The sequence below is a fragment of the Ptiloglossa arizonensis genome, chromosome 8 (genome assembly GCF_051014685.1).
Source record: "Ptiloglossa arizonensis isolate GNS036 chromosome 8, iyPtiAriz1_principal, whole genome shotgun sequence".
Lineage (NCBI taxonomy): Eukaryota > Metazoa > Arthropoda > Insecta > Hymenoptera > Colletidae > Ptiloglossa > Ptiloglossa arizonensis.
The window spans coordinates 21,386,511-21,412,778 of record NC_135055.1 but is presented as its reverse complement, the minus strand read 5'-3'; the positions used below and the strand labels follow the sequence as shown (position 1 = coordinate 21,412,778).

Sequence of the window (26,268 nt, the reverse complement as noted above, 5' to 3'; positions counted from 1 at the left end):
GAAAAATGTATTTCAATTCTCGGCGGGGGGGGGGGGGGGGGCTTCGATCGCAGCAAAGAGGTGCTCAACTTGTACGCTGAAGTAAACTCGAAGAAGGGGTGTTCGTGCATCGAAAACGTAGAATTGGAAAAAGAGGTGCTCAACTCGCGGGCTGAAGATTGATCGACCAGAAACCGATGACGCAGTCCCAAGAGAGTGTCCACGAGATCCGAGAATCCATCACGCGCGTCTAACCGGATAAGAAACACGATTCGAACCGAAAAAAGGAATCGTAGTTTGGCACTGGCACCCGTCAACTCGAAACCGATCAATGTCCACGGGACCGGGAGGGTGTGAGGTTAGGGGTGGGGGGAAGCGGCATTGAGAAGTCACGTGTCACGGGTCCCCGCTGGCGAGCGCGAGTAAATTGTCTTTATGGCACTGGTCGAGTGTAAGATCACTTTCAAAATGCTTCGATTCCCCTTCGAGACTCGCCGAATCTCGCGTTTAATTCGCGAGGCGTTGTAAAACGGAAGAAAACAAACGAAAGGAAAGAAAGAAAAGAAAGAAAATAACGGAAAGGAAGAAAGAAGAAAGAATCACGCGCGACGCTGCGACACGTTCGCGTCGTCGTCTCGCTTTCTTGGAGGTTAGGAGGATGATGGCGTTGGGGGGGGGGGATGCCGCAAAGGCTCCACTTCCGGCGCCAGGCGCGAGCAGAGCGCTCGCGGTTGTGAACCCCGGACATTGCACGTCGGATATTAACAAGAACGCTTATTAAAAATCATAGATCGTGTTTAAAGTTGTTAGACGCGTTCACGCGAGCGAGTCTGGCGGATCGCGTTCGTTTGCCCTCTTTTGGTACCCCGAGGAATTCGGACCTTGAACAAAATAACCCCTCCACTTTTTTTTGCACCCAAAAACGTTCGTTCCCTTCCGTTGGTCGGCATGCCCCCCTTAGATATTTTTCTCCTGGTCTTCAGAGGTCGGTACCCTCTTCCTCGAGGCTCGAATTTTCTCGTCTCTCTCCCCCCTCTGTTAACACACATCTTTCTCTTCCGGCTGGAGCAAGGGTTCAACGCATCACACACGTCCGAAAAGGAGCACACATGTCATGGTTCTTTTTTTTCTTTGTTTTCTTTTCGTTTACCGATTATACGTACAATATTCGTTATAGATCCTTCGTTTACACGCGATCGAGGCTCGCGAAGCCTTCGCGAGATTCCCATGGTGCCGCGTCGAGCGCGCAGATTTCTTTTCTTTTCCGTCCAATCGCGACCGGCCGCGTTGTCGCGGAGAGGGGGGAAGAGGCGGGTCCTTTCGACGAGTTTAAAATACGTAACCCTCTTGTTGGCGGGGGGCTGGATGGGGCGAGCGCGAAGGAAGTCGAAAATCGACGATCGTGCGTTCCGAATTGATCTAAACCAGGAGAGGGGGGGTAATGGCGAGAAAGTTAAAGTGGAAATCGGGCCTCGCCCGGGCCCCGACACGTAGTGGGGGGAGGGTAGGATGTATCCCTTCGAAACAAGTTGGTCGACGAACCAACCGAGCCCTGTTCACGATTATTTCCCACGTCGGTTGATCGTGATCGGAGATCGGTCGGTCCTGGAGTTGAAGGATTCGTTTCACGGATCGATCTCCGTTAGAATTTTGCCACCTTGGTCGTCCACATCGAACTAGAATCCTTTGCGAAATCCCCCCCCCCCCCCCACCGATCCTTCGCCATCCAGGATTCGTGTATTTTTCCTCCGGTTGTTCCCGCGCGATCAGAATCACACCGATCGGTTCCGGAGAACGGTACTCGCGAGAACGCAGCGACGTTGAAGAAAAAAAAATAAAACAAAATAAAAAAAAAAATAAAACAAAGAAACAATAGAACGAGACGACGCGCGCGTTTTCGCCGAAAAAAATTTGTTCCCACCTGGCGAAACGTAGAAACAACGCGACCGGGGCGGCCATCGCGAAATACGACGCGCTCGACGTGCACGATACACGCGGACACGTGCGCGCGTTGTGAGAAACACTGTGTTATCGTGTAACAGTAATAATAACAATAATAATAATAATAATAACAATAATAATAATAACAATAATAATAATAATAATAGTAATAATAATATTAATGAATTAATAATATATTTATCGTATATGCGTATATTAAATAAATTCTCCGATATAACTTACGGCTTAACCCTAATGCTTAGCTCGACTTAAGATTTAAGTAACCCCACCCTGTCGCGGGGATGCCCTTGCACCACCCAGGGCGGACTCCTTAAGAACCTAGTAAATCCTAAAACCGGAAGCTCCGCCGTACCGACAGGCCAGCTGCCTTTTTTTTATTTTATTTACCTCATTTTTTATTTTTTCGTTTCACCTTTTGTTCCATTCGTTCTCTCTTCGTTTCGTTTTGTTTTGTTTCATTTATCTTCTTCGTTCATCTTCCACCTCCTCCTCTTCGTCTTCTCGCGTTTCGTTAAATCTTTGTTCTCGCTAGTCCCGACTTTTCCATTTCTTTTTTTTTTACGTGTTCGCCTCGCGTTGCGGAGGTGAGAGAGGGAGGGGGGGAATTGAGGGCGTTGGTTACGTGTGTCCGTGTGTGTGTGCGTGTGCAAGTATGTTTGTTTGTTTGTTTGTTTGTTTGCGCGCGCGCGCGCGCGCGTGTGTGTGTGTGTGTGTGTGTGTACGTGGCTGTGGTGGGGGGAAGGCGTTCCCGCGCCCCGGGACGTATCCGCGCGGCGCTCGAAGGAAACGCTCGACGATCGTCGGTTTCGCGCGTCGTTCCTGACCGATGTGCGACGACGAACAGCGACGATCACCCGGTACCTAGGCGTCTCTGGTCCTCGTTGACAAAGCGACGTGACCCGTGGAACGCGCTCGACTCGCGTCGACTTTCGTTGTTCGCTTCCGTGTCTACGCGATCGGTGCGATCCAACTCCTCGCCGCGAGGATCGTTTATCTAGAAACTTCCTCCTCCTCTTCTTCGTCTTCTTCTTCTTCGTCGTCGTCGTCGTCGTCGTCGTCTAGGTAGCTTCGGTCCGGTCTGGCGCGCGTGTACACGGATGGATTCGCGCGCTCCCTTATCGACGGACCGGGATTCCCCTCCTCTATACGTCGTCATTGTTCCCTGGCTAGGCGGTATCTCTAAGTCGCGATCCAACGCGGGCGACGGTGGTCCGCTGGTCGCAGCGGTGGAACGAGGTCGCGCGGGTCGTCCTCGTCGTTGTCGTGGTCGTCGTCGCCCGACGGGAGAAACAGGACAAAAGAGACGAGCGCGCGCCGGTCGCGCAGCTCCTCCCGCGAGGCGAACAATCCCCGTTTCGGACGCGAGGCGCCACGACGCGCGTACCGCGCGCAAAACGGGACCAGGCTGCCGTCCATGAACCGTATCCATCGTCGCCGTGGACGTCCCTCGCAGCACCAGCTGGCTGCACGGGGACGCGGCGACCGATGATGCCCGTATCCGCGACGACACCCGTCCCCGTGGCTGTTCCCGCGTCGACGACCGTGCCCGTTATCCTCGTCATCCTCTCTGCGTTCCCGATCCTCCTCGCGGCCGCGACGATTCCTCCCTGCTGGCTCGACGAACAGTGCACTAGTGATAACAACCGGGGGGGAGAGACGAGCAATGGTTTGGATCTTTCGGTGGTGGCGGCGGCGACAGCGCTGGGATCTTACGACCCATCCTTGCCACCTGAAAGAAACGTTCAACGGAGGGCTCGTCTTCCATCGATGACACTTTGTCGACCGAACGCGATCACGTCCTCCCGCGCGACGAATGTACTTACGCGATGTGAAAACGATACCCGCCGGGGGCGTGGTCCACGATGGGCGGAGTATATACACAACTGGACGATACACTAGCGATCCCCCGGGGGGCGTGGTCCACGATGGGCGGAGAATCTACACAACTGAACGATACACTAGCGATCCCCCGGGGGGTGTGGTCTCCGCATGGGGAGGAGACTCGCATTGCGTCGCGACGTTAACGATCTAACTGTTCTCTGCGCGAGTAAAAGATACCGATGTAGAAAACTTTCGAGCTCCCAGGGAGACGATGACACGAATTTGATCCTCGAGCGAGGTATCGCCTTCGAGCAACGCGTTCGATGAATCCGTTTCGATTTCCGCGCGGTACTATCGCCAAAGATGAACGGTCGACTTCTAACCGGGGCGACGCGTCCGGTCGACAAAGTGTCTCGATCGACGTGAATTGCGACACGAGGCCGGCGTGTCCACGCGTCTCTTTAGAGATCGGTCGTGAACCTCGTCGAGACCGAGGTCTCCGTGCGTATAGTTCCCGCACGAAGCGAAAATCGGTGTCGATCGAGCAGTTCTATTATTTCGCAGCGGTTTGTTTCGATACACGATCACTCGTGGAAACTTTCTCTACTGTTTTGCATCGACTTTCGCAATCCTCTCTTGCGCACATCGTACGATACTTCGAAACTCTTTCATCTGGAAAACACCTTCAGCTGGTGTCCCTTCGTGATCACGGCCCGCGTTGGCGAACGATCCTCGTTCAAACGAACGACGATCGTTCGCCAATCGTGGTTCCCGTTGACGGGATGACCGTGGATCCTGATCCATGGCGGATACGGAGAGAGATCGATCTACGAGAGGAATAATCTCCCCGAGTCAGGATCATCCACGTGGGTGTGATGTGTACCTTGATTGGACGAGTGTGAGGCTCACGATTGCGGTTGCGGTGTGTTGTCCCGCTTGTCTCCCGCGGGAGTCGGCGGCTTTATCACGAGCTTCTCCTCGTTTACCGGCGTGGGCGGGGCGTCCTTTCTCGGTGGCATCCTTTCGTTTATGGCGTCCAGACCCTTTGCCTCGGCGAACGAGGTGATTTTGTGGTTCGGCGAGAAGCCTTGGAGAGCTGGAAAGAACGATCAACGATCAGCGTACGCGTTTCGAGGTTTTATTTATCGCCTCTACCGAAACCCGATATCCCGATCGATCCAAAACTTACCGTTCCGAATCGAGTACCCGACCATTCGTGGAATTATCTTTGCAACAACGATATCAACGAATCGATAAAACGTATCCAAACGCGACACCGATCGAACGACTTTATTCGCGTTTGAAACAATATTCGAACTTTGGTCCTCTTCGGAAAGAAAAAGTAACTTTGGTATCTTGCTAAAATATTACTTTGCAATTGGACAAATATCCCATTCTATCGCGTTTCGCGTTGACGAGCCCGGGTGCGGGAACCGGGTAAACATTTACCGTTTTTTAGGGACGTCTTGCCACCAGATAACGCGCCAAGTGGTAGAGCTCCGGTGGGTGTCAGACCTTTTAGCTGCAACACGCTCTCGCTCTCCTCCCTGAAAAGAAACGGTTGTCGGGGAACGGTGAGTGGAATTTTTCCATGTTAAAGAAAGCTTGCCTCGAACAAATATTTTTCAAAAATCCGTAACCGCGCAGCGTGCACAAGCAACGCGTGTATTTTCTACAGACGTGAACGTTTCGTTACGAAAATTTGCCGAAATATCGTTCAAGGTATGTACTTTTTGGTGGTAGGTCAGTAGCGTTGGAAAACATTTACAAATAGTTTCTATTTTTCGATGGTATCCCCCCACTGGTGTATCACAGGGTGAAAGAAAAAATTACTACCAGGTCGCGATTGATACCATTGGCCGCCCAAGGCTATTTTCTCGACCACAGGGGCGGGATTGGTCAAACGGTATAATAACGGCAACACTATCGCCGTCAGGGATCTTACAACTGACGCTGCTCGAAGCTCTCGGTGTTGTAAGCCGTGTCCTTTTCGAAAAGCATCTCGACGTATCCCTAATCCGGCATTACAGCTAATTTCATCGGAAGGTCAGATGACACACTGATGCAGGAGGTCGGATAACACACCGATACCGTGTGTCATCCGACTGCCCCGGGAAACGTTGAGACGCTTTACCGAAAGGACACGGTTTATAGCCGGAAGCTGCGAGCAGTAACCGTGGACAGAATTAATTATACTACCTCGGGCTGGAACTAGAATTATTGAAACGGTAAAAACGCTCACGACCCTTAAATACGGCTAGAATGGGAAAAATTGCGCGTATCGCTATCGCGGACTTCTTTTTTTTAGTACGCGTTGAATTCGTCGTTGAAATTTCGTTTAAATTTTAAACAACATTCCGTGTGTAACAGGGAGTGTACACGATTGCTTGTACGACGAGTCTTAATGCGTATTGTATGTATAAGATGTCGAAGCGTTCGAGTACACGAGTATTCTAACCTCATTTAGGGGTGAACCTAACCTCTAAGTTTAATCTTCTGCATCCTAATCTTTCTAAGAACTGGTGATTACTTTTATACACTAAGCAGTTTCAAAAATTCGAATACAGGAGGATTCTAACCTCATTTAGGGGTGAACCTAACCTCTAAGTTCAATATTCTGTACTCTAAACTTTCTAAGAGGTGATTACATTTGTACATTAAGCAGTTTTAAAAATTGGTGAATATTCAAGTTCAAGTTTCTACACTCTAAGCTTTTGTAAGAACAGATACACTCTAACCGATCTAAATTTCTGCCCTGTTTTCAGACAAAATACCATACGAGAATTCATGCGCGAAGAAATAACAAGGGAAGAGTTCTCCAGCGGTGAAATGTCGCCATGTTTACTGACCTCAGGACGGAGAAGACGCGCGCCATCTTGCCAATGGCTCTGATCTTGTTTCTGATTACCTCCTTGCGTAGATTGGCTGCTGCACCTAGAAAAGTGAGAGCGTCGAGTTAGAACGATCAGTCTCGTGGAACACTGCGCCAGCCACTTCCGGTGATCGACGAAATCGCGAAGGCATAGGTGTCTTTCCAAACAATGAAGATCGAATCCCATTAATCGGAGCGACAGACAACTATCTGTCCAGAAAAACACTCTGGAAAGTATTTGCAAAAAAAGGAATGCACAAAAATCGATGCTTCTCGAGGAAACTGGAACATCGTGAGATCGAGGGATCTACGATCAGCCTTCGCGAGATCGAGATCACGGACTCGTCCCACGGATCCGTGGAACGAATCGATCTTCGGGCGGTAACTACGTTATTCATATCACAGCTTACCCGATGATTGTGTTATTAAGAAAGAGACAAAAAATAATAGAAAAAAAAAATAATAATAATAATCATCACTCGTTATTGGTCGGGTCTCACGGCAAACAACAACGGCAAACTACAGCCAAAAGAAAAAAAAAGTAACTCGGTGCACGCGACGAGCGTGTGCGTATTAGTCTCGATGTACAGAGAGTCTCGATTACTTTTTCTTTGGTTCGCGGTTTCCTTTTATTTCCGCTCGGGCGGATGGTATCTCGCCCGTGTCCAAAGAAAAAGTGTTTTCAGACTCGCTCGGGCCAGAGCGTGGAAAATACTCGCGCGATACGGCAAAAGGATACCGTCGACGTTTTTTTTTTCTTTTCCGTCGAATCGTCGCAATTATTATACTCCGCGTGTATCTCTTTTATTTTACAATCGTTATTTCCTTTTTCGCATTTTATTTTTCTTCTTCTTTTTTTTTTCGTTTGTTCTTTCTCTTTTTTCTTTTCTTTTCTTTTTTTTTCAATCAACGTTCCGCCGTTCCTCGAACGGGAGAGAGTTTCGCGGCAACGAGGCGAAACCGGAAAAGGGACTAAAAATACATCCGGTGGCGCGCGCGCCCGCGCGTCGCGACAAAACACGCCCCGTTGGCTCGCGTATTTCACCGCGACGGGGCACGCGACCGTGGGTCGAAAAACGCGTTTCTCGAGCGAATCGCCCGTCTCGACGAACGAAATCCTCTCTCTACCGAGATTTCGCGCCGGACTACTCGAAAAGAATCGCGTCTAGTTTTGTTCCGGGTTCCGGTGAAATCAACTCCCGTCACGAGGAGGCGTACACCGGCAAGGATACACCTCGTCTATATACAGGGTGACCGAGAAGCACACGAGTCGAATTTACACACCGTATCGGGAGAATGGCGATAACTTCGCCCCCGTGACTTTCCCTCTCGATCGAGATATCATCATTCCTCTCGCTATTTTCTTTTGTTTTCAAATTCCTTTGAACCAATTACTCCGTTACGTAGTTTCGTATCGTTTCTACTCGTGTCAAAAAAATTTCGAGATCAATTACGTTTCTTCAGTTGCGAATATCTGTTCGGAATACTTCGTCGAGCGGAATGGCAACTCTGCGTTCGAAGCGTGTGAACTCGCATCGGGTACACGTTTCGGTGCACCCCGTGTATACGTATAGATCGTATATTTAAATATATATGTATACATATATATATACAGAGAGAGAGAGAATGTGCACGAGGATAATAGCACAAGCTCATTGCATACAAATGCACGCAGCTACGTTGCGCGTGCACGTGTGAACGGAAGCCTGGTGTTGGCGTACGTGCGTACGTGTAATATGCGTGTCCTACGTGCGGGGCCGCCGGGCTGCATATCCAGGGGTGTTTTGTTATGCAAAAAAAACACGAGAGATGCAAGTAGAAAGAGGTCGTGCATGCACATGCAAGGGCTGAGCGCGAGATACGTACGCACCATCGGTCACTACGGCGCTTTACCGCTCGCCGTTGGTAAATTCACCGCTACTTGCCTACTTTCTCGTTCGCATTTTTTTTTCTTTTCTTTTCTTTCTTTTCTTTTCTTTTTTCTTTTTTTTTATACATATACTGTATATCTCTTTCGTATTTTCTTTATGCGTTTCGTTCTACCCTCTAACCCGTACCCGCGCGCCAGAATTCCTCGCGACACGGGGTGAGGAACTGGTGGATGGGATACACTCGATTTTGCGATCTTCGTTCGCGCCAGTGGTTCTCAACATCCGCCCAGGAGCTGTTTAATCCCCGACAAGTCTACGTTACAATTTTATTTTTTTTTTTCTTATGGAAGAAAAGAAACGCGAGAATCGTTTTTCTTTTGAGAAGGTGTAGCCTCGGGACTGGTCGGTTGGAAGTCTACGATCTAGAGTAGGTCGTTTTAACCTTGAAAAAAAAAACGCGAAGGGTGTTTCGTACGTTGGATAAGTTTCGCGTTACCGATGCAGATCGATTGAAACGGAGCACTCGAAATTTTTCGGTAACCCCTGCTGAGAACCCCTGGTCACGTCCATTTCGATCCGTGAAAGATGCACACGAGACGTACTCCGTATTAAAAAATCGATTAAAGAGTAATTTACTAAAAAAATCTATTGAAAAAATGATCGACGAATCGTTAACACGTTCAATCGGTGGTGTCTCTGGACATTCTAGACGCACGGCCACGGGTCAAGAAGCGGATACTAGTTGACAGTCGACCAGATGCGACATATTGACAGCCTGAGGGACGACGTCTTGACATTGCGGGGTTAGAAAGTGGAAGCCTTTCGAATACCGTATCATAGTGGCATATTTACCGAACGGTTACTTGTAGAGTTTATTAGTATTCGTTTTTCTTTTTTTTTTTCTTTTTTCGAAGAGGGGTGGGGATGTTAGAGACAATTTGCTCGTAGGTTTTCATTTGTTGGAAATTGATCGTGGTACTCGATCGCGATAAAGTAGATCCTTGTGGGTACCTTTTTCTTTTTCGATTGTGTTGCTCTTTAAACCGAGATGGATGGGGGAGAGTAAGGTGGGGGGTAAGAAATTTACCGGTACATGCTGCGTATCGTTTCGTCGTCGAATTGTATGGAGTTTCTGCGCCGTTTCAAGGATTTTTCAATATCATTCGACGTAAACGTGTATTAGTCATACTAATCGGGAATCTAACAATTTGCTCGCTCTAAGGTACAATATCAGCACACGGGTCGACGTACGTGAAAATATCGTTCCGGTGTCGCCGGGTTTCTGCTTCCCTAACCGTTCGCGAGATAAATTTGCGGACGTCGGGGGTTGCGACGCTACAGCAAATTGGGCAATCCGTCACTTTCAGAAAAGGGCCACGCTCGTTCTCGCGTGGTTTTGTTTAGAAATCTACGTGCAGGAGTTAACGAAAGAATCGACCTGGAGTAGGGATCGGTTGCCCCGTGGAACGCAAGTAGCGATGGGATCGAGCGTCTCGCGTTCACTCGTACAAGTACTGAATTCGCAAAATTTTCAAGTATACAATAACAGCGATAACGGAGCATCGTTAACGAAATTCTAAAATACTTTCGATATTGGGAACTTCTCCTACCGGTCAAACCGATTCTTGCGTAAATACCAGCACGGAGTAGCGATGGGAGTGATGCGATTAGGAAACGACGATACTCGTTTTTTTCTCGTTATTCTCAATGTACGAAAAATAAGAAAGAAACTCTAATGTGCAATCAAATTACGTAACAATGTACCCGTATACCGGAAAGCTCGAAGAATGTGCGTAAATTTAACGATCAGTAATTTTTGAAAGTTAGTCGATACAAAGATTTACAAAGCTCTGATACCGCACGAAACAACGACTGCGTTACAATTACGAAAACGTTACGAGTGATTTCTCTCGAACCTTGAAACATGCTCAGATGCATTCTTCGCAATCACGCGCAGTACATGTTCTTTTTTTACCGGTGGCTAGATTCGGTATCGTTCCCATCGCTACGCGCGGTGTGTGTTACCGGTTGGTATTAAAACGGATGGAGTTTAATCGACGAATACCGATAAATTCTTCTCGATCGTAATTATCCCGTCGCGCGAGACAGGGGCAAGGGAGGTTTTCTCGATTCCGCGAGTGTCCGCTGCGTTTCAATTTCTCGCGATCCGCGGTCGTACGGCTGCCACGCGGCACGGTAAAACTTCCGCTGATACGGCACGAAGAAAAACATTTCTGGAATATCCTGCGACGTGCCGGTTTTCTCCGCGCGAATCGACGAATTCCGTGTTCCCGATTCGGTGCGAGGGAATTCAGCGGAATTCTCGCGTTTCGCGCGAGAACGTACATTACCGAGCACATACACATATACATATATATATATATATATGTCCGTTCTCTCGTGAAATTTTCCGACGATGCTGGTGTTCTCGAAATATTCGAAACCTTCGAGGAAACACGCACACGCGCGCGTGTACGTTTCGCTCACCGCACGGTAGAAGTGCAATATTTTCGATAATGTCTTTTTTTTGTTTTTTGTTTTTTTTTCTCACACGTTCCACTGAATTCGTATCGTAACGATCGTCGTCGACAATTACCGGACGATACACGTGAAACATGAATGACGAAGAAGATTCCCGTTGGGTGTTCTGGCGAGGAGGTGGTGGAAGACAAGGATTCAAGATTTTCGGCCGAGCGGGTGTACAAACACTTATCATCGATCATCCTTTGCATCCTGCGGTTCTCACGAGAAGGACGATGCGGCACATACAACGACGTACGTCACTACTAATTTGTACAACAGATCAAGCCTTTGCTCTCTAGACATTTACGTGTCAGCGCATGATTACGCGCTCGTCGTCTGTCGCAATGGCATTCCGCGGGAATTTCAACGCGAACGAAGGTCGATCGAAAAAGAGAGAGAGAGAGAGAGAAAAAAAACAAAAAGATAAGAAAAATAAACAGCGATCTGTGATTACGCTCGAAACGAAAAAGATACTACCCTCGATGAAAAGAATTCTGTTCGAGAACGCGGATCGTAGGACGAACTCGGTCGCCATTGCGACAGCCTTCTACCGAGCTAACATTTATCGTAAGGTGGTCGAGCACCGAGTTCCAGAAACGGAGATCCATCGTCCCGAGGATCGCCAGAGGCGACGACACACTCCGAGTGGGATCAAAACGAGAGAAAGAGAGAGATAGAGAGATAGAGAAAAGCGACTAGAGAACCCTCCGACTCGCAGCTTTCGTCGCAAGATCTGTGCAGAGAACGTTGTCGCACAGGGCTACTGGTGCTCTATCGTTGTTTCAGAAGCGTTTCTACGAGGCGCAGTTCGCCTCTTCGAGCCGATGCGAAGCTAGAGAGAGAGAGAGTAAAGAAAAAAAAAAGAGAAAGAAAAAGAGACAATGGCGCAGAGAACTCGAACCATGCCAGTCGAATCGAGAATCTTCGGGGAGAGTCGGCTCGAAGCGTCGAATTCGGAGCGAGTGGAAAGATCGTTTTTGAACGCGGATGGATCTCCGTGTCTTTCGATCCATAGACGCCGCAGAACGAACTACAGGAGCCCCTCGAGGCGGCGCCTATGGCGGTTCGGTTACTTCGATGCCCTCTCGCGGCGGTTTCGCTTGTCGACGATAGGAAGCTTCGCGTACCCAATGGCGCCTCCGCCTTTGCACTTTGAAAAAAAAGTATACAAAATAGAATTCTCCAGGTGCCGTTTCACGGGACGGTTACCATTGGGTGCTAGACGTGTTCCTATTTCGTTTTGCGTGACCGATTCGCGAAGGATCCGATCGAGAAGACCTTGGACACCTCGTGGAAACGAATATTCTTATTTTATTATTTTTCAACCATTTTGTTGGACAGTTTGCTTCCATTCTCGAGTGATTTGGGAGAGGGGCCTATTATCACGAATTTTTAAGATTCTTTAGGATGGATTCGTTTTAATTGAGAAACTAGCGATCGTGAACTCTTATCGAATACGATTCCACAGGTTTGGGTCTCCTCGAGCATTTAGATCCTCCGCGGTCGAGATCTATGGCGCACTTTCAACAGAAAAGAACTCACCGTACGCGATGGTAGGTGGGGTCGTATTCGGACCAGACCGTCGGGTTACCATCGGGTTACCATGGCGGCCATGGTGCCCATGGTCGGTTTACCGATGGTGAGCGTGGACGTAAGTAAAAGGACAGAAGTAACCAACAATGTGAGAGCAGCGTCAATGCGGCCGAAGTAGAAGAGATAGAAAGAGGCGGAGATGTATGTACATTTTTTTTTTTTTTTTGGTTTTCAATTATTTTTTTCGTTTCGTTTTTTTTTTTTTTTTGTTTCGATCGTACGGACAGTCCGACGTAGGAGATTCGAATCGTACGTTATGCAGATATTTGTTTGTTTGGTTGGCAGTTTTTTTTTTTTTTTAGTTTCGGATGGTTGATATATAGTGGTGGTTGGTGATGGTTGGTTGGTTGGTGGTTGGCGAAGGTGGTTGTAGAATGTGGCGCAAAGAAAAGAACACATAGAACAGACAAGAAAAACAGTGCACAGCGTAAGTGGCGTTCAAGTCAGAAGCGTGTGCGTTAGAATTTTTTGAAAAATTTTTCATCAAGGTGTTCCTTAGTGCGAAATTCGGGACTCTGGATATTTAAGAAAATTTTCATCGTTCGAACCATTCAATTCTCTGAGCAATCTACGATCGACTCTATTTAATAATGTGCTTGAGTTACGTGTGATTTTTTCTAGAAAATTTTGTATTGCTAAGTTACTCGAGCAATCGTTACAATATAAAAATGTCTCGTGACTGGAAACGGTTTCTGATAAGAGGATTCTTGTAATATTGCTCAAGTTTTAAGGAACACCTTGTATTTCTTTCTTTTTCGTACAGTCTGGGCCAAGAACTCGCGAGGTCGCGAAGGATAAGAGATTGAGATTCCGTGTCTGGAAGTAAATCGACTCAACGTGTAAGCTTCCATTTTCCAGAACAATTTAAGTGAACAGTTTACGTCGCAAAATTCCTTTCTTTCACTTCAATTCGCGTCGAGACGCAGAACCACCTCTGTTTGGCCTATCCTGTACGCAAGGAGGTGAAATTTAATTGCACATCGGTACCTCGGGGGTTGAATCCACGGTATAAAATACGAAGAAAGTGTTAAACGTGGAAAAGTTCTACGGGTTCTATTTATCGACTTACAACGAAACGAAGAACAAAAAAAAAGCTCGAACGATTACTCGTCCGCCATGACAGTACACTTGGAGACTTTGTTACTTTATCTGGTACAAATGGAAACGATACGTTCAGTGTGTTTTAAAACGTCTAATTCCTACGTCATTTTACTTCTCTAATATTAGAAACAAGTTGTAATGTCGATAGAGCGAGATCAGAAACTCAACACTTTCAAGGCGTCGTAATTCGAAAACTAGAGCCCGTACAACCGGGGTTCGTGTAACATTTTTTTCTTCATTTTTCCTCTAGATTCTCCTCTCGAGGTATTGGAAGGCAGTTAAGAACTCTGTACATAGTAGAACCTCCATTACCCGAGTGCTCTACTATTCAAACAGCGCAGAGGTACTTGTAAGATATTCTTTCTTCCATTGGAACACTCTCTTATCGAAACTAATTCTCTCTGTATCGTGCTCGACGCGATGATCACTTGTAATCTTGTATTCAACTTATTCGAGCAACGAAGATATTTTTAATAATATTTTTAATAATTCCCAAAAGTGACTCGAACGGCGAGAATCTAATTCCACCGGTTCTTCGATCGCATTATTTCGAGCAATGGAGCTTCTCTTGCACAATTCTCGGCCATAGTCGAGGATATCTGACACGAGAGGTTCTTTTCGTCCTTCGTGGCCCTGTGGATCACGTTTCGCTCCAAAAAAATAAAAAAATAAAAAAAAAAACGTTTTAAAATCGTGGCGCGAAAATTCCTCCGGGAACCGTGAACATAGAAATTGTTCGATGGCCGAGAAACATTCTTTCAGGATGTCGAGCGAATTATTTCCACCGCGGGATGGGCCGTTGTTTCATCGAGAACACCGGTCGACGCACAAGTGGTCGCTGACACAGAAATATTCGGATCGTCGGCATAATAATGGTAAACGCGGACACGGAGTTTCCGGATTTCACGATTTCGCGCGGAAAACACAAACTAGAGGGAAACTAGACGAGCTTCGATGGAATTTTCGACGTTGGAAAATTTCACGCGGGAAATATTCCACGCAGAAAATGTTCAATGCCGGAAATTTTCAGGTGAGAAATAATCAACGAGGGAAATTTTCACGTGGGAGATCTTTGACGCGAAAAATGTTGAATGCGGGAAATATTCCACGCAGAAAATGTTCAATGCCGGAAATTTTCGGATAAAAAGTATTGAACGAGGGAAATTTTCGACGTAAAAAGAAGTTTCAATGCGGGAAATATTCGACGTGAAAAGATTTCCACTGGAGGGAAATTCGACGCGAGAAATTTTCGATCCTGGAAAGAGAATTATTCGATATATAGTACAGGTCGGAGATCCTCGACTCGGTGTGTAAAACGTACGATAGATTTTCATTAGTCAATATTAAACGGTGAGCACTGAAAGCATAAGAAAAGGTGATTCGTTAGTGGGGGAACCATGGGCGGTCTGCGTGATTTATTTTCCATCTCGACAAAACTGAGATTTTCTTGACTTCTTCTCGGGAGGGGAAATTCAGAATCGTATCCTCTGAACGTGTTCAATTGTTAACTACGAAAGTCGGTCAATTTTTGGAATAAATTCTCAGGCGTTCAAAAAAGTCGCAAAGAGTTTCAAATAGCGCACGTATCGTTTATTATTTACAATCTTTCGGATTTTTATTTCCCAAATCTCTCGCGATTAATGTGCCGCAGCGTGCCAGATTAGATTTGCGTTTGCCCGGTGTCTAGATCCATGGAAGATCGTTTCGATCTACGGGAGGGACGCAGACCGCCCCTGCAACTTCGTGATTACTTTCCACGCGGTAAATGGTTTAACGTTTCTCTCTTTTCGTCGCCGCTTTTTCAACTACGTGTATCGCGCCGGGCGAACGTGGTGTGTGAAATGATCGTCGAGTGAAAGTAATCTCGATAGTGTGTGATATATCGATATATATATCGTCGTACAATTCGAAACATATTCTCCGCGGCGGTTAATTAACGCACCGCTACGCAGAAGAAGCTACCTGCAAAAACTGATGAAGAAAACAAATCTCTTGATTAATAAATCGTCCCGTCGATCGTGCGGGGATCGCCTCGATTATTTTTTCCCCATTTCACGACGAATCGAGCACGATTCACGTATTCGAGCGCGATCGGTTCGAATTTTCTTCTTCTTTCGCGCACCGATTTATCGCTCACGCTTGCGATTGTCTCGCGTACGAATTATTTTTCTCCATTTACCCCAGCACGCGAACCGGCGATTTCCCCGACGATCTTCGTGTCGAATGCCGATCGATCGATTTCGATTGATCTTCGATTCTAAGATCTACTTGACACTAGCATGCGCGAACAAAATAACGCGTCGCGGTCCCGAAGGGATGGTTTCACGGTACCGCGACGCGCTGGGAAAAATAGGCGAGTTTGTAAATAAGAACGCGAACGAAAAGAACTGGTAGTAAGGGGAACGTAAAAACGATTAAGAAACGAGCAAACCAGGGAAGACAGTCGGAAACAGAGGTAACGAAACACTGAGGGGAGAGGCGTGATGGTTTTGGTGGTGGTTGTTCGATGAAAGAAACGACGAAGACACGATTTATATATAAATATGTCAGATGTCGAGCGACGTGTAAGGGTGGTGTTTCGACGTTTTCACGAACAGGCGGTTGTGTGGTATGTTTCGCCGTATGCTTTCCCCGATGCAGGGTGCCTGCTGTTGTTGGATGCAATCTCTCGAGGAAGACGCGGTTGCGTCCGGGTGGCGTTCGCGTTGACCGGAGAACGAGGGATCGTTTCGTTGAACGTGGGAAATTTTGTTCATCGGGACGGTGAGAAATTTTTTATATAAACGACGCATCGTCGAAAGATTCCTTTCGCGTGTATTCAAATACACGTGTACCGATACATTCTCGATCCTCGTTATTTGTAAAACACGACTATTCTACGGGAAATTCGGAACTCTGTACGATTGTATCGCTCCCAAGTGTTATATTTCAAATACTGGGAGTGATCGTTTCTCATCGAAAACTGTAACCGCGTTCGATTGTACCGAATCGAGTGAATTCTGATAATTTGAATTGTTTTTCGAATTTCTTTTCTCGGATCTACGGAAAATTTGCAATTTTTCATTCGCGAATTAATAATCGTGTTCTAAAAATTGTATCGATCAAAGTACGGGCAGTACACACGAGAGAGGGATCTCCGATCGATAGTCAACGACGTCACCTCGTCTCCTATCACGCGACCGCAGCCACGGGTAGTGGTGGGGGAGAAGCGTGCTAGGACCAATGGGACGAGAGGGCGCCGAGATGGCCGTGGATCGAAGTGGGGAGAGGATCGGTGGTCGAATCGCTAGTCGAAACGTCGTTCTGTCCGGAGATGCTTCTGTCGCGTGGCCTCGCGAACCGAGGCGGAACCGTGGAAGGAGCTTTCGAGCGGAACGACGACGAAGAGAGCTTCGATCGACGATTAGGGTTACACGTCCCTGTGACGTCGTCGCAGTTTAGTTGAACGGCGGGAACGAAAAAGGTATAAATCGAAATAATAAAAATATACATAGAATAGGGAAGTGTGAAGTACTAGAAGGCTGAAAGGGAGGAAACTGGCCCGACGCCATTCGCTGTTTATTTATTTTTTTCTTTCTTTGCTCCTGGCTGCACTTACGAACGGGAGAGTCAACTAGCGAGGTATTAACCAAGGATCGCCAAGGATTCTTTGGAATCCTGTGGTTTCGACTTTCACCGATTGTTGGTTTTTTATTTCGAACGACTTTGTCGATTTTCACGAGCAAAGGTAGACGAGATCGACGATTCCTTGGAATTTAGTTCAATTCAGGGATTTGCAATTTCTTGAGGTAGTTCTTCGAAGACACGGTTAACGTATTCTTGGATGTTCAGCGACGAGTATTTTCAGTTTCGAACGACTTTAGAATTTATTATTGCGAGAGAGGTAGTGTGTCTCGAACGGCAAGGTCAACACGGCTGTTCCTTGGAATATAGTGGCTCGATTCGAGGCTTCGTAATTCCTTCGGGTAGTCCTTCGCAGGACAAGGTTAACGAATGGTGCGATTTCGAGCCACGAGTTCGTATCTTGGCTTTCGAAAGACGTTTACGATTTACAGCGCGACAAACTTCGACGATACGGACCGACGAACGGTTCTACGGAATTTAATGCTTCTATTTCAATCGACCGGTCGTATACTCCGCTTCGAATCACTCGAGAAGTCGAACGACAAGGTTAACGAACAACCCGCGTGGAATTTATCGACTCGATTTCAATCGACGAGTCGTATTTCTAATTTCGAGAACCACTTTGCAATTTATTTCCACGGAGGAGGGTAGCGTCTTTCGTTCGCCAAGTTTTTACGATCCTTTCGAATTCGATGGCTCGATCTCGATCAACGGTTCGTATCTTTTAATTCCGTGCGACTCCGCGATTCCATTTCGCGGAAACGATCGCGTCTTTCGGACGAGAAGGTTAACGAACGATTCCTTGGAATTAATAACGTTTCAATTAGAATTGACGAGTCGTACTTCTAATTTCGAGCGACCAACCACCCGAGGAAGATGGCACTTATCGGGTGAGTGATATCTTCCGATGAAGGATCTCTTGGAATTTAGTAATTAGACTCCGGTCGACTGGTACTTCGTTGGCCTTGATCGAGAACGAGGCTAGAACCCAAGTTCGAGTCTCTTTCAATTTTTGTCGATCTATTTTAGGAAATGGGTACGAATCTCTTCGATTTCTTCGATCGCGCGAAAAACCACTCGACGCGCAATTACGAATCTCGGAGAGTAGAAGTACCACGGAGCCAATATTTTCACAATTCTCTTATCTTTTTTGATTAGAATTTATACTTTCTTTCATCGAACCTGCTCTTAACAAATAACACAGCTCGCAAGAGTTACAAAACCATCGAACATAAATTCGAAGATTCTTAATCGAAGAAAATACGATTCTACGCCATTGCTTTCCTCAGTTACGCGAAATATTCATTTTCTACGCGGGGGAATAAATAGTTCTCTAGTAAAATTCTCTATCGATGTATATATTGAGTTGTTCGGAAAGTAATTTCATTTTCCAAAATGGAGAATATATAATTTAATAAAACGTTTATACACTCTAAAGAAATCGTGTTTCATTTTCACCGAAAGAATAACGAAACGACTTTCCAAACAATCCAATATAATGCGGATGAATCGAGGGATTGTCGCTAAGATGGACTAAAAAATTGCTCACAAATGTGTTACGGGGGTTGCCGAATCAAAAACACCCCCTGTTCGCGCGATCGTCAGCAGCGCAAAACCAAGAGGCGTAAGAGTGTCGTTTCGGTCGACAAACGGGGTTGGAAGAATGCTCGTGGCACCCTGTTCGAAAGGGGTTGATCGATGCACCGTGGCCTTCCTCTCCTTATCTCACGAAACTCGATGCGTTCGATCGATCCGTACACGTTTTAACCCCCGTGGGGGAGCACACCACGACGAAGACAGAGTCGAGAGGGGGCATAGCGAGTGGAGGGAGTGGAAAACAATCGACCAGTTACCCTGGTGTGTTCGCGGTGGAAGATTAACCATGTTTCGTCCGGATTACCCGTACATCCGTCAACGCCCGATCCGAGGATTGTTCGTAGAGAAACGTATTGTCGTTGGTCGGCCATCGATCGTGGAAACACGTGACCCCCCCTGTACCCTGTACGTTCGAGATACTTCCTTAGCCGCGATCGCGAAACCCTGGAAAGGGTCGTCAATTCTGTATGAATTCGATCGATCGTCCTAGCGTGACTCTCAACGAAGAAAGAAGAGAAGGAAAAGTCCACTCTCTTGGAAACGATTCTTTAGGAACACCAAGCGTGTTTTTGAATTTAACTATACACTTTTGCGTTCTTATACTTTTTCAAGGTTCCGTTGACAGTCTTGTACAAATTCGATTATCGTATCGCGATTCTCAACGAAGAGTTCTCTTAACGAGAGAAGAGTACCAAAGAAACTCTCTTCGGAAAGATTTTTTTAGAAGAGAGCAAATACAATTGGGTTGTTCGGAAAGACACTTCGTATTTTTGGTGAAAATGAAACATGATTTTCTCAGAGTGTATAAACATTTTATTAAATGATATATTCTCCATTTTGGAAAACGAAATTACTTTCCGAACAACCGAATATTTTACCTTTTATATTTTACTTTATCCGCAACACCCTATCGACCCCGGTGTACTCAACGACCACGGTGCATCGAATTTCGAAATAAATCAGCGACCCCTATCGAGCGGTACCCTCTGCACGTTTAACGGCCAAGTCGCGCCGATGGAATTTCGAAACGAGCCCACAGGGAGGACTCCCGATTGTTCGTACCTTGCGAAACGAATTTGGAATTTCGAAACCGCGTCAACGTTCGCGAGCGAAGTCGTAAACCTGGAAGTGGGTGTCGAACGACCGTGCCCGGTTGTAACCGGGGGATATCCTCGAAGGGGGTCGTAAAACGCGCGAGTGAAACAAGCCCAGTGGTCGAAACTGATCGAGTCGCTTGGAAACCGTCCCTCTGGAGAACCTGTAACCCCGTTTAACCCTTTCGTTGCAACGATCCTCTCCGTTAGAGTACTCTCGTTAAACGTGGCCGGAAAAGTCTACTACACATTCAGCGCTGGAAATCGTCAGCTTTTGCGTCTTTTGTAAAACTTGCTTGTACAGTGATTTTTGAAAAAAAAGGAAGAATTCTTCGAAGCAAGATATTTACAATCTCTTCGCGAACTTTAACAATTGCTACATAGAAACGTTCTAGAGATCGAATTTACCGCGAGAATAAAATAATCGTGTCGTATCTACTGTGAGAGGTTGGAAAGATGACATCCGGCAGTAACAGTGAACCGTATTGGGTCAGACGTACCGCTCGGCGAACTACGCAAAAAGTAGCTGTCCACGTTTCCCTCGCGCGTAATCCGATAACACTGTTATACAATTCACCTTAATCCAGCCGACGTCTTCTCGGCTACCCATAGTAAGCGGTGTCTCGTGGACTGTACTCGTTCGTCGCGGCGAAAGGGTTAATCCGTGGCACGGAAGCAGCGACGTAAAGCACGGTGAAGACAATTTTTTAACTCCAAGCGTAAGTGGATTTGCACGGTCCCGGACGGACGAAGAAATTAACGAACGAGTCTCGTTTCCCTCGAGTGGGTCTGAGATTCTGCTACGATACCGAGAGGACGACGTCGAACGTTCACCGGGCGTCGGGGCGCTCGTTTTACCGAGCTTCTCGAGAATATTAACCCTCGATGCTCGTATCCCCGTGAATACGTTAAACGTTTCCACGTAATCCGCGGTCGAGCTGCAAAATTTCCACGCGATTCACCCTGTGGAATTTCGGAGATAACTCGGCCACGGGGCAATTCGAGGGGTTATCCCTGCTGCAGTCGCCGTGTAACGGGTTCGTTTTACGCGCGGGACGTTAAATTTTCATTGGCCATCGCGCACCGAGACTACCGGTACCGATTATAATTGCGATGCACGAGGACAGACAAAGAGAGAGAGAGAGAGAGAGAGACACAGACACAGGGTCGATTAGAAAGAGAAATTAACCGTCGTCGGTTGACCCACCGGTGGGGTTAGTATTTTGCAATTTACGTTAACCTTCTCTTCACCGATTGCCTCGATTTTCATCAGAAATTCACGACACGAGGTTGATGGAACACGAACGTAATCGCAGAGTTACTATTTTCAAAGCACGGTGGAATATTTGCCATTGAAAAACCAGCAAAATTATTTTTTGCGAAGGCTCGACGTTCTTTCGAGTCTCTAGAAGAAGAAAAAAAATTTTATCAACATTACGATCTCGCGGTGATCTCCGTCGAAGAATGCGTCGACCTACATTCAATTCTTAATCTCGCGCAAAGTATTTCACGTACAAATGGAACGAAAAAATGCAGGTATATACCTTCTCGCGTATTTAATCGCGAATGTTTGGAATCGAATTTTGCTCTGTATTTTTTCAGTGCAAACAACTTCACCGATATTTTAACGGCTCGATCCATCGTCAAGCTCGCGGCTCGTCTTGCTCTCCGAGATTTCGCTCGCGTGGATCATCATCATCATCATCAGTTTCGAGAACAAGTTCTTTGGTCGTTCGATTAGAAATTATTCGTGAATCTCGAATCTCCAGAATCTATCGTGGGATGTGGTATTCCGATCCCTTGGGGACCATAGAATTTACAGCACTCGATTCGACGCGGTTGACAACTATTTAAACGAAGATACAATCTTCCGATAACGATACGCTACCGGGTCGATTGCATTGAGAAACACGTGGAAAAATTTAAACGGAGAACATTATCGATCTCGGTCGATTCACGCGAGACCTTTGCAAGTTGTCGAGAAACTATGAATCGGTACACTGTATAAAAAAAAATACAGTTCCCACGAATCGAAAAATCGTAATCGAACGATTCTTTTCAACCCGGCCGACCGATCGTCGTATCTCGTTGCAGATCACAGGACGCTTCGTAGAAATATAGAAATATATTCTTACGGGGTAGCGGGGGTTCCATCCACGGGGGTGCGTTTACGGTTAGTCGCTCAATCTGCGTCTCAGAGTTTGGTAAAAAATCGGCAGCGAAAACCAGGCGGGAGATCGGAGGCGCGTAACGAGGAGAGGAGAACATGGCGTATTGTTTGACGAGGAGTGAATTTGGTGAGCGATCGTGTTAAACGCAGCGTGTCAATAGATACGGGCGAGAGGGGTGGGCGAGGTGGGGGGCGGGCGGGGGGTTGTTTAAACCAGAGGTGGTAGAAAATGAAAATAGGCGGCATGGTCGAACGAAACGGAACGAGAAACACAAAGGGGACGAGAAACAATCAGGTAGATAAAGAAAAAAAAAAAAAGAAACGTGAAACACAAAAAAACGACAAGGTTACAAGAACGTAGAAACGGAAGAAGAAAACACCGCACGGGAAGAGAAGTATGTTCACTGGATTAATCGTGATCTCAAATTCAAAGACTCAACGGTTACAGAGCACGCGCAAAAGGAACAAGAAGTAGATGAACAAGTAGACAGAGATTATATATACACAGGGTGTCCCGCTTCGAAGCAGGCCCACTTAATTATCCCCTTTAGTACCGACCACGCGAGAAAAACGTCTCGCGTGTAACTCGAACGGGTCTCAAAGGGGGCGTGGGTCGTCGGAACGAGTCAGTGTACTTTTTTTTTCTTCTTCGAGCACCGGTGCGTGTTTCTTTCTATCGCGCGTACTCGCCACGAGGCGAGCGTGAAACGACGCGCAACTTCGCGATTCAAAATCGAAGCTCGCGAAACAGGACGCGACGAGGCGAGCGCGGCACTAATAGGGTCTCTTTCCCTTTTCGAAGAGGGTGAACGAACAAATTTGAATATTTCTTTTTAATTTGAATTTTGAACTTTTCGTTAAAAATTTTGGAGATCCGTTTACGCGGTAGGTTCACCGACTCGAGAGGTTCGCAAGGGTCACATCGGTGACCTTGAAAGCACTGAATTAAATTTCTTCGCAGTACGTACACCCCTTCGAAACCTTTTCGATCGTTGCGCGCGTTGTTCGCACGCGTCGAGATCCGGGGAACCGATCAAGCGGTTCTGTTTCGGGAACACCCTGTATACACGCATACATGGAATCATGTAAGTAGTTATACAGGAACAAAGAGACAAAAACAAGTGAGAAAACTATGGCCTGCGCGGAACGCTCGTCGCGAGGCGGTTCTGCTGGTTTCTTTTCTTTTTTTTTTTGAAATTTTCTATTCTCGAGGGATGGGGGGTAGGAAGAACCCCTTGATCTATCGAGATTTAGCTACCCCCGTGACTCTCCGTCCGTGGAGATTGCGATTTTAGAAATACTAAAAATTCGTGTAACAATCGTTGAAGGATTTTTGTCGCGGTTCGTGGCCATCGATCGAGAACTTCCGTCTCGATCATCCACGTTTTCCGTAATTTCGCGTAGTTCCTTATTTTGTTTTCTCTTCGATCGAAGATCGATTCTTCCGCTTTCGAACGCGTGTAGAAGAAACGCGCGACGCGAATCGAGCGATGCGATAACGTCCGGATAACGCGTCGAGGTCGGTCGTCGTTAATTACTACTCGGTCCGGATATCCTGCGTAAGAAACGACACGCGTTTCCGTTACCACCAGCAGAACCGGCCACGTGTAGACGTGTTCGCGCGCGCGAACGAAAACACTGAGAAAAAAGAACGAGTCGAGTTATACTTTCGTACGTATATGTATACATGCACTGCGTCATATATACATATAGCAGGCGCGAAAAAAACTAGCAGAATACAGAGATAATATTAATTATAATTCGTATTCGTGTCTATTGCGGTTCGTAAACTCCGATTGGGTTAACGTGTGGCTTGTTCAAAAAAACTTTTTGCGTCGAGTTAGGTCGTCGGCTCTCTCTCAGGGGACTTACCATTCTTTTTTTGGACAACGACTTTGGCTGCGACTTTACGGGGTAGTTGCGTATGCCGAGCAACGGAGTTTTGAGTGGTAGTAGTAGTAGTAGTAGTAGAAGTAGTAGTAGTAGAAGTAGTAGAGGTAGTAGTAGCATAGTGTCGTGCCGAGATAGGAGGAGTCCAAGGCCAGTGTGATTGATACAAATATAATAGAGAAGGAGTACGATAAAAGACAGTCAGTGCAACTTCTGTGGGCTTGAGGGGGTGGTTTTCTTTTTTTTTTTTTCGGGGGTACCTAGTTGGGGGGGGGGCTAAGGGGTTTGAGCGTTTCGTCTCTCGTCGATTCGCGGGATCGATCGATCGAGCATACGCGATTCACGGCCGTTACGCGACCACCCTCGTATTTAGGAATGGCACGACTTGCAATTTTTCAACGGGGCTCTGTATCCGTGGACCCACGAGGATTGGCTGTTCCTCGAGCGATCGTTTCGATCGAAGTAACAACGGTAAGTCGTTCTCGAAAAATGTATCGTACACGCGCAACCCTCCACCAACACGGTGCAAACGTTGCAACGGAGTCATTAACACAAATTTCTATACGATCTCGATCCACTTGGACGGTTCTCGTGTAACAATGTACTGTGCGCAACTGAGAAGATGACCTACGGCAAAAATCTCGGACCGTGTTGGGTCAGACTGTCAGCCATTCCCCTTGCAACACGATGCAATGCTCGATCGAAGTTGTTCCTCATCGTGTGGAAGTCATCTTTCCAGTTCCCACCTATACTTTACACACGTGTTACAGGACTCGAGTGTATTTCGACAAGCATTGGATACTCGTCCGCTAATTTTCATTACGATTGAACTGCTCCTTCGCAGAGGGGATGGAAAGATAATTAGAACGATGTCTCGATTCTGGACTCGAGATCGTCCTTTTCCGAGGAAAAATACGTTGGAACCCGAGTGGATCCTGGATTCTCGCGATCGATCGGAGAACATCGTCCCGCTCGGGGTCCAGGAATTTCTCTTCGCGGAAACGTGTACCGTGGGGGGTTGGGGGTGGGGGGATGGGGCCGCTACACGTACCGAAGAAACGGAATAAAAAGAAGTACGGTGCAGAGAGAGTACAAGTGGGCCAAGTGGGGCTGGGATGGACGTGACACGAGTGAAAGTAAAATTGACTTCGGAGACTCGGACAATGGTACACACACACAGAGACACACACAGTCGAGCGGAATAAATCAGAGAAACGAAAGGTAGTATAATACAGAGAAGTGGTATGTAACCTTCTCGAGTAACACCGAAAGTATGTTGGTGACCGAGTGGACGTCGAATCGTTCGTGAAAAAATCGACGTCCGCTCGGTCGTCGCATGCGTGATTCACGTGTTTCGCGGTATTCAAGATGGCGTCGCGGGGAACGACACCCCTCTCCCCTACTTTGCATCCTTTTCGTTCCCGGACGGGGTTGTTCCGCGAAAGCGCGGAAGACTGGACGCCGCCATCTTGAACGCGCCGAACGAAGGTGAATAGACAAAAAAAAATAGAAATATATATATATATATATATATATATATATCTTCTATGGTACTATGATCGCAACGATGCAGAAAATGAGAGTCTACCGGTGACAACGTCAAGAATTCAGGCAAGGTGCCATATCGAAGTACAGCAAAGTATACGTATATTTATAAATCGTATATTATAAATATATATATAATATATATAATATATATATATTTATGTATATATATATATATATATATGTAGATTTATAGTCGTGGAGAGGAAACAAAGATAGATATAAATACAGTACGGAGGGAGAAATAAAGAGTCAGAGTAAGACACAGATAGACACAGAGAGAGAGAGAGAAAGAGAGACATATATAGGGGAAAAAAATTAGAAAAAATCCGCTCGTACCTTGATGCGAGACGTACGAAACAAGAAAACACAGACAGAGACAGTGAGAGAGAGAGAGAGAGAAAGAGAGATAGAGAGTGAGATGCGAGAGAAAAAATGGTGAAATCGTACGTACAGAACGCGAGCGCGCGATATGATTCGATCGTTGTGTGTGATAAAAAAAGAAAGAGTGTATGAGAGTTCGGTAGGACGGGTGTAAAAGAAAAAGAAATTATTCTCCTTTTTCCTTTTTTTTTTTTATATATATATATATATATCAATCCCCGCTCCCGCGCACGCGCAAAGGGC

General features: G+C 46.6%; 1 protein-coding gene across 3 annotated transcripts in view; it reads right to left on the bottom strand.

Annotated features, from left to right (window-relative positions):
* Window positions 1-3,530: 3,530 nt before the first annotated feature.
* The window catches only part of LOC143150406 (uncharacterized), a 132,036-nt gene continuing 109,298 nt past the window's right edge, over window positions 3,531-26,268 (bottom strand). Inside the window, exons 10-14 of one of the 3 annotated variants that reach the window (XM_076318656.1) lie at window positions 9,757-9,840; window positions 6,612-6,696; window positions 5,212-5,309; window positions 4,646-4,858; window positions 3,531-3,670 (exon numbers count right to left, since the gene is read on the bottom strand). In XM_076318656.1, the coding sequence (XP_076174771.1) occupies window positions 4,668-4,858; window positions 5,212-5,309; window positions 6,612-6,696; window positions 9,757-9,840 (458 nt within the window). In that variant the 3' untranslated portion in view covers window positions 3,531-3,670; window positions 4,646-4,667. Of the gene's footprint in view, window positions 3,671-4,645; window positions 4,859-5,211; window positions 5,310-6,611; window positions 6,697-9,756; window positions 9,841-24,078; window positions 24,112-26,268 lie in introns of all 3 variants that reach the window. The other 2 variants (XM_076318657.1, XM_076318658.1) reach the window with 2 other exon arrangements.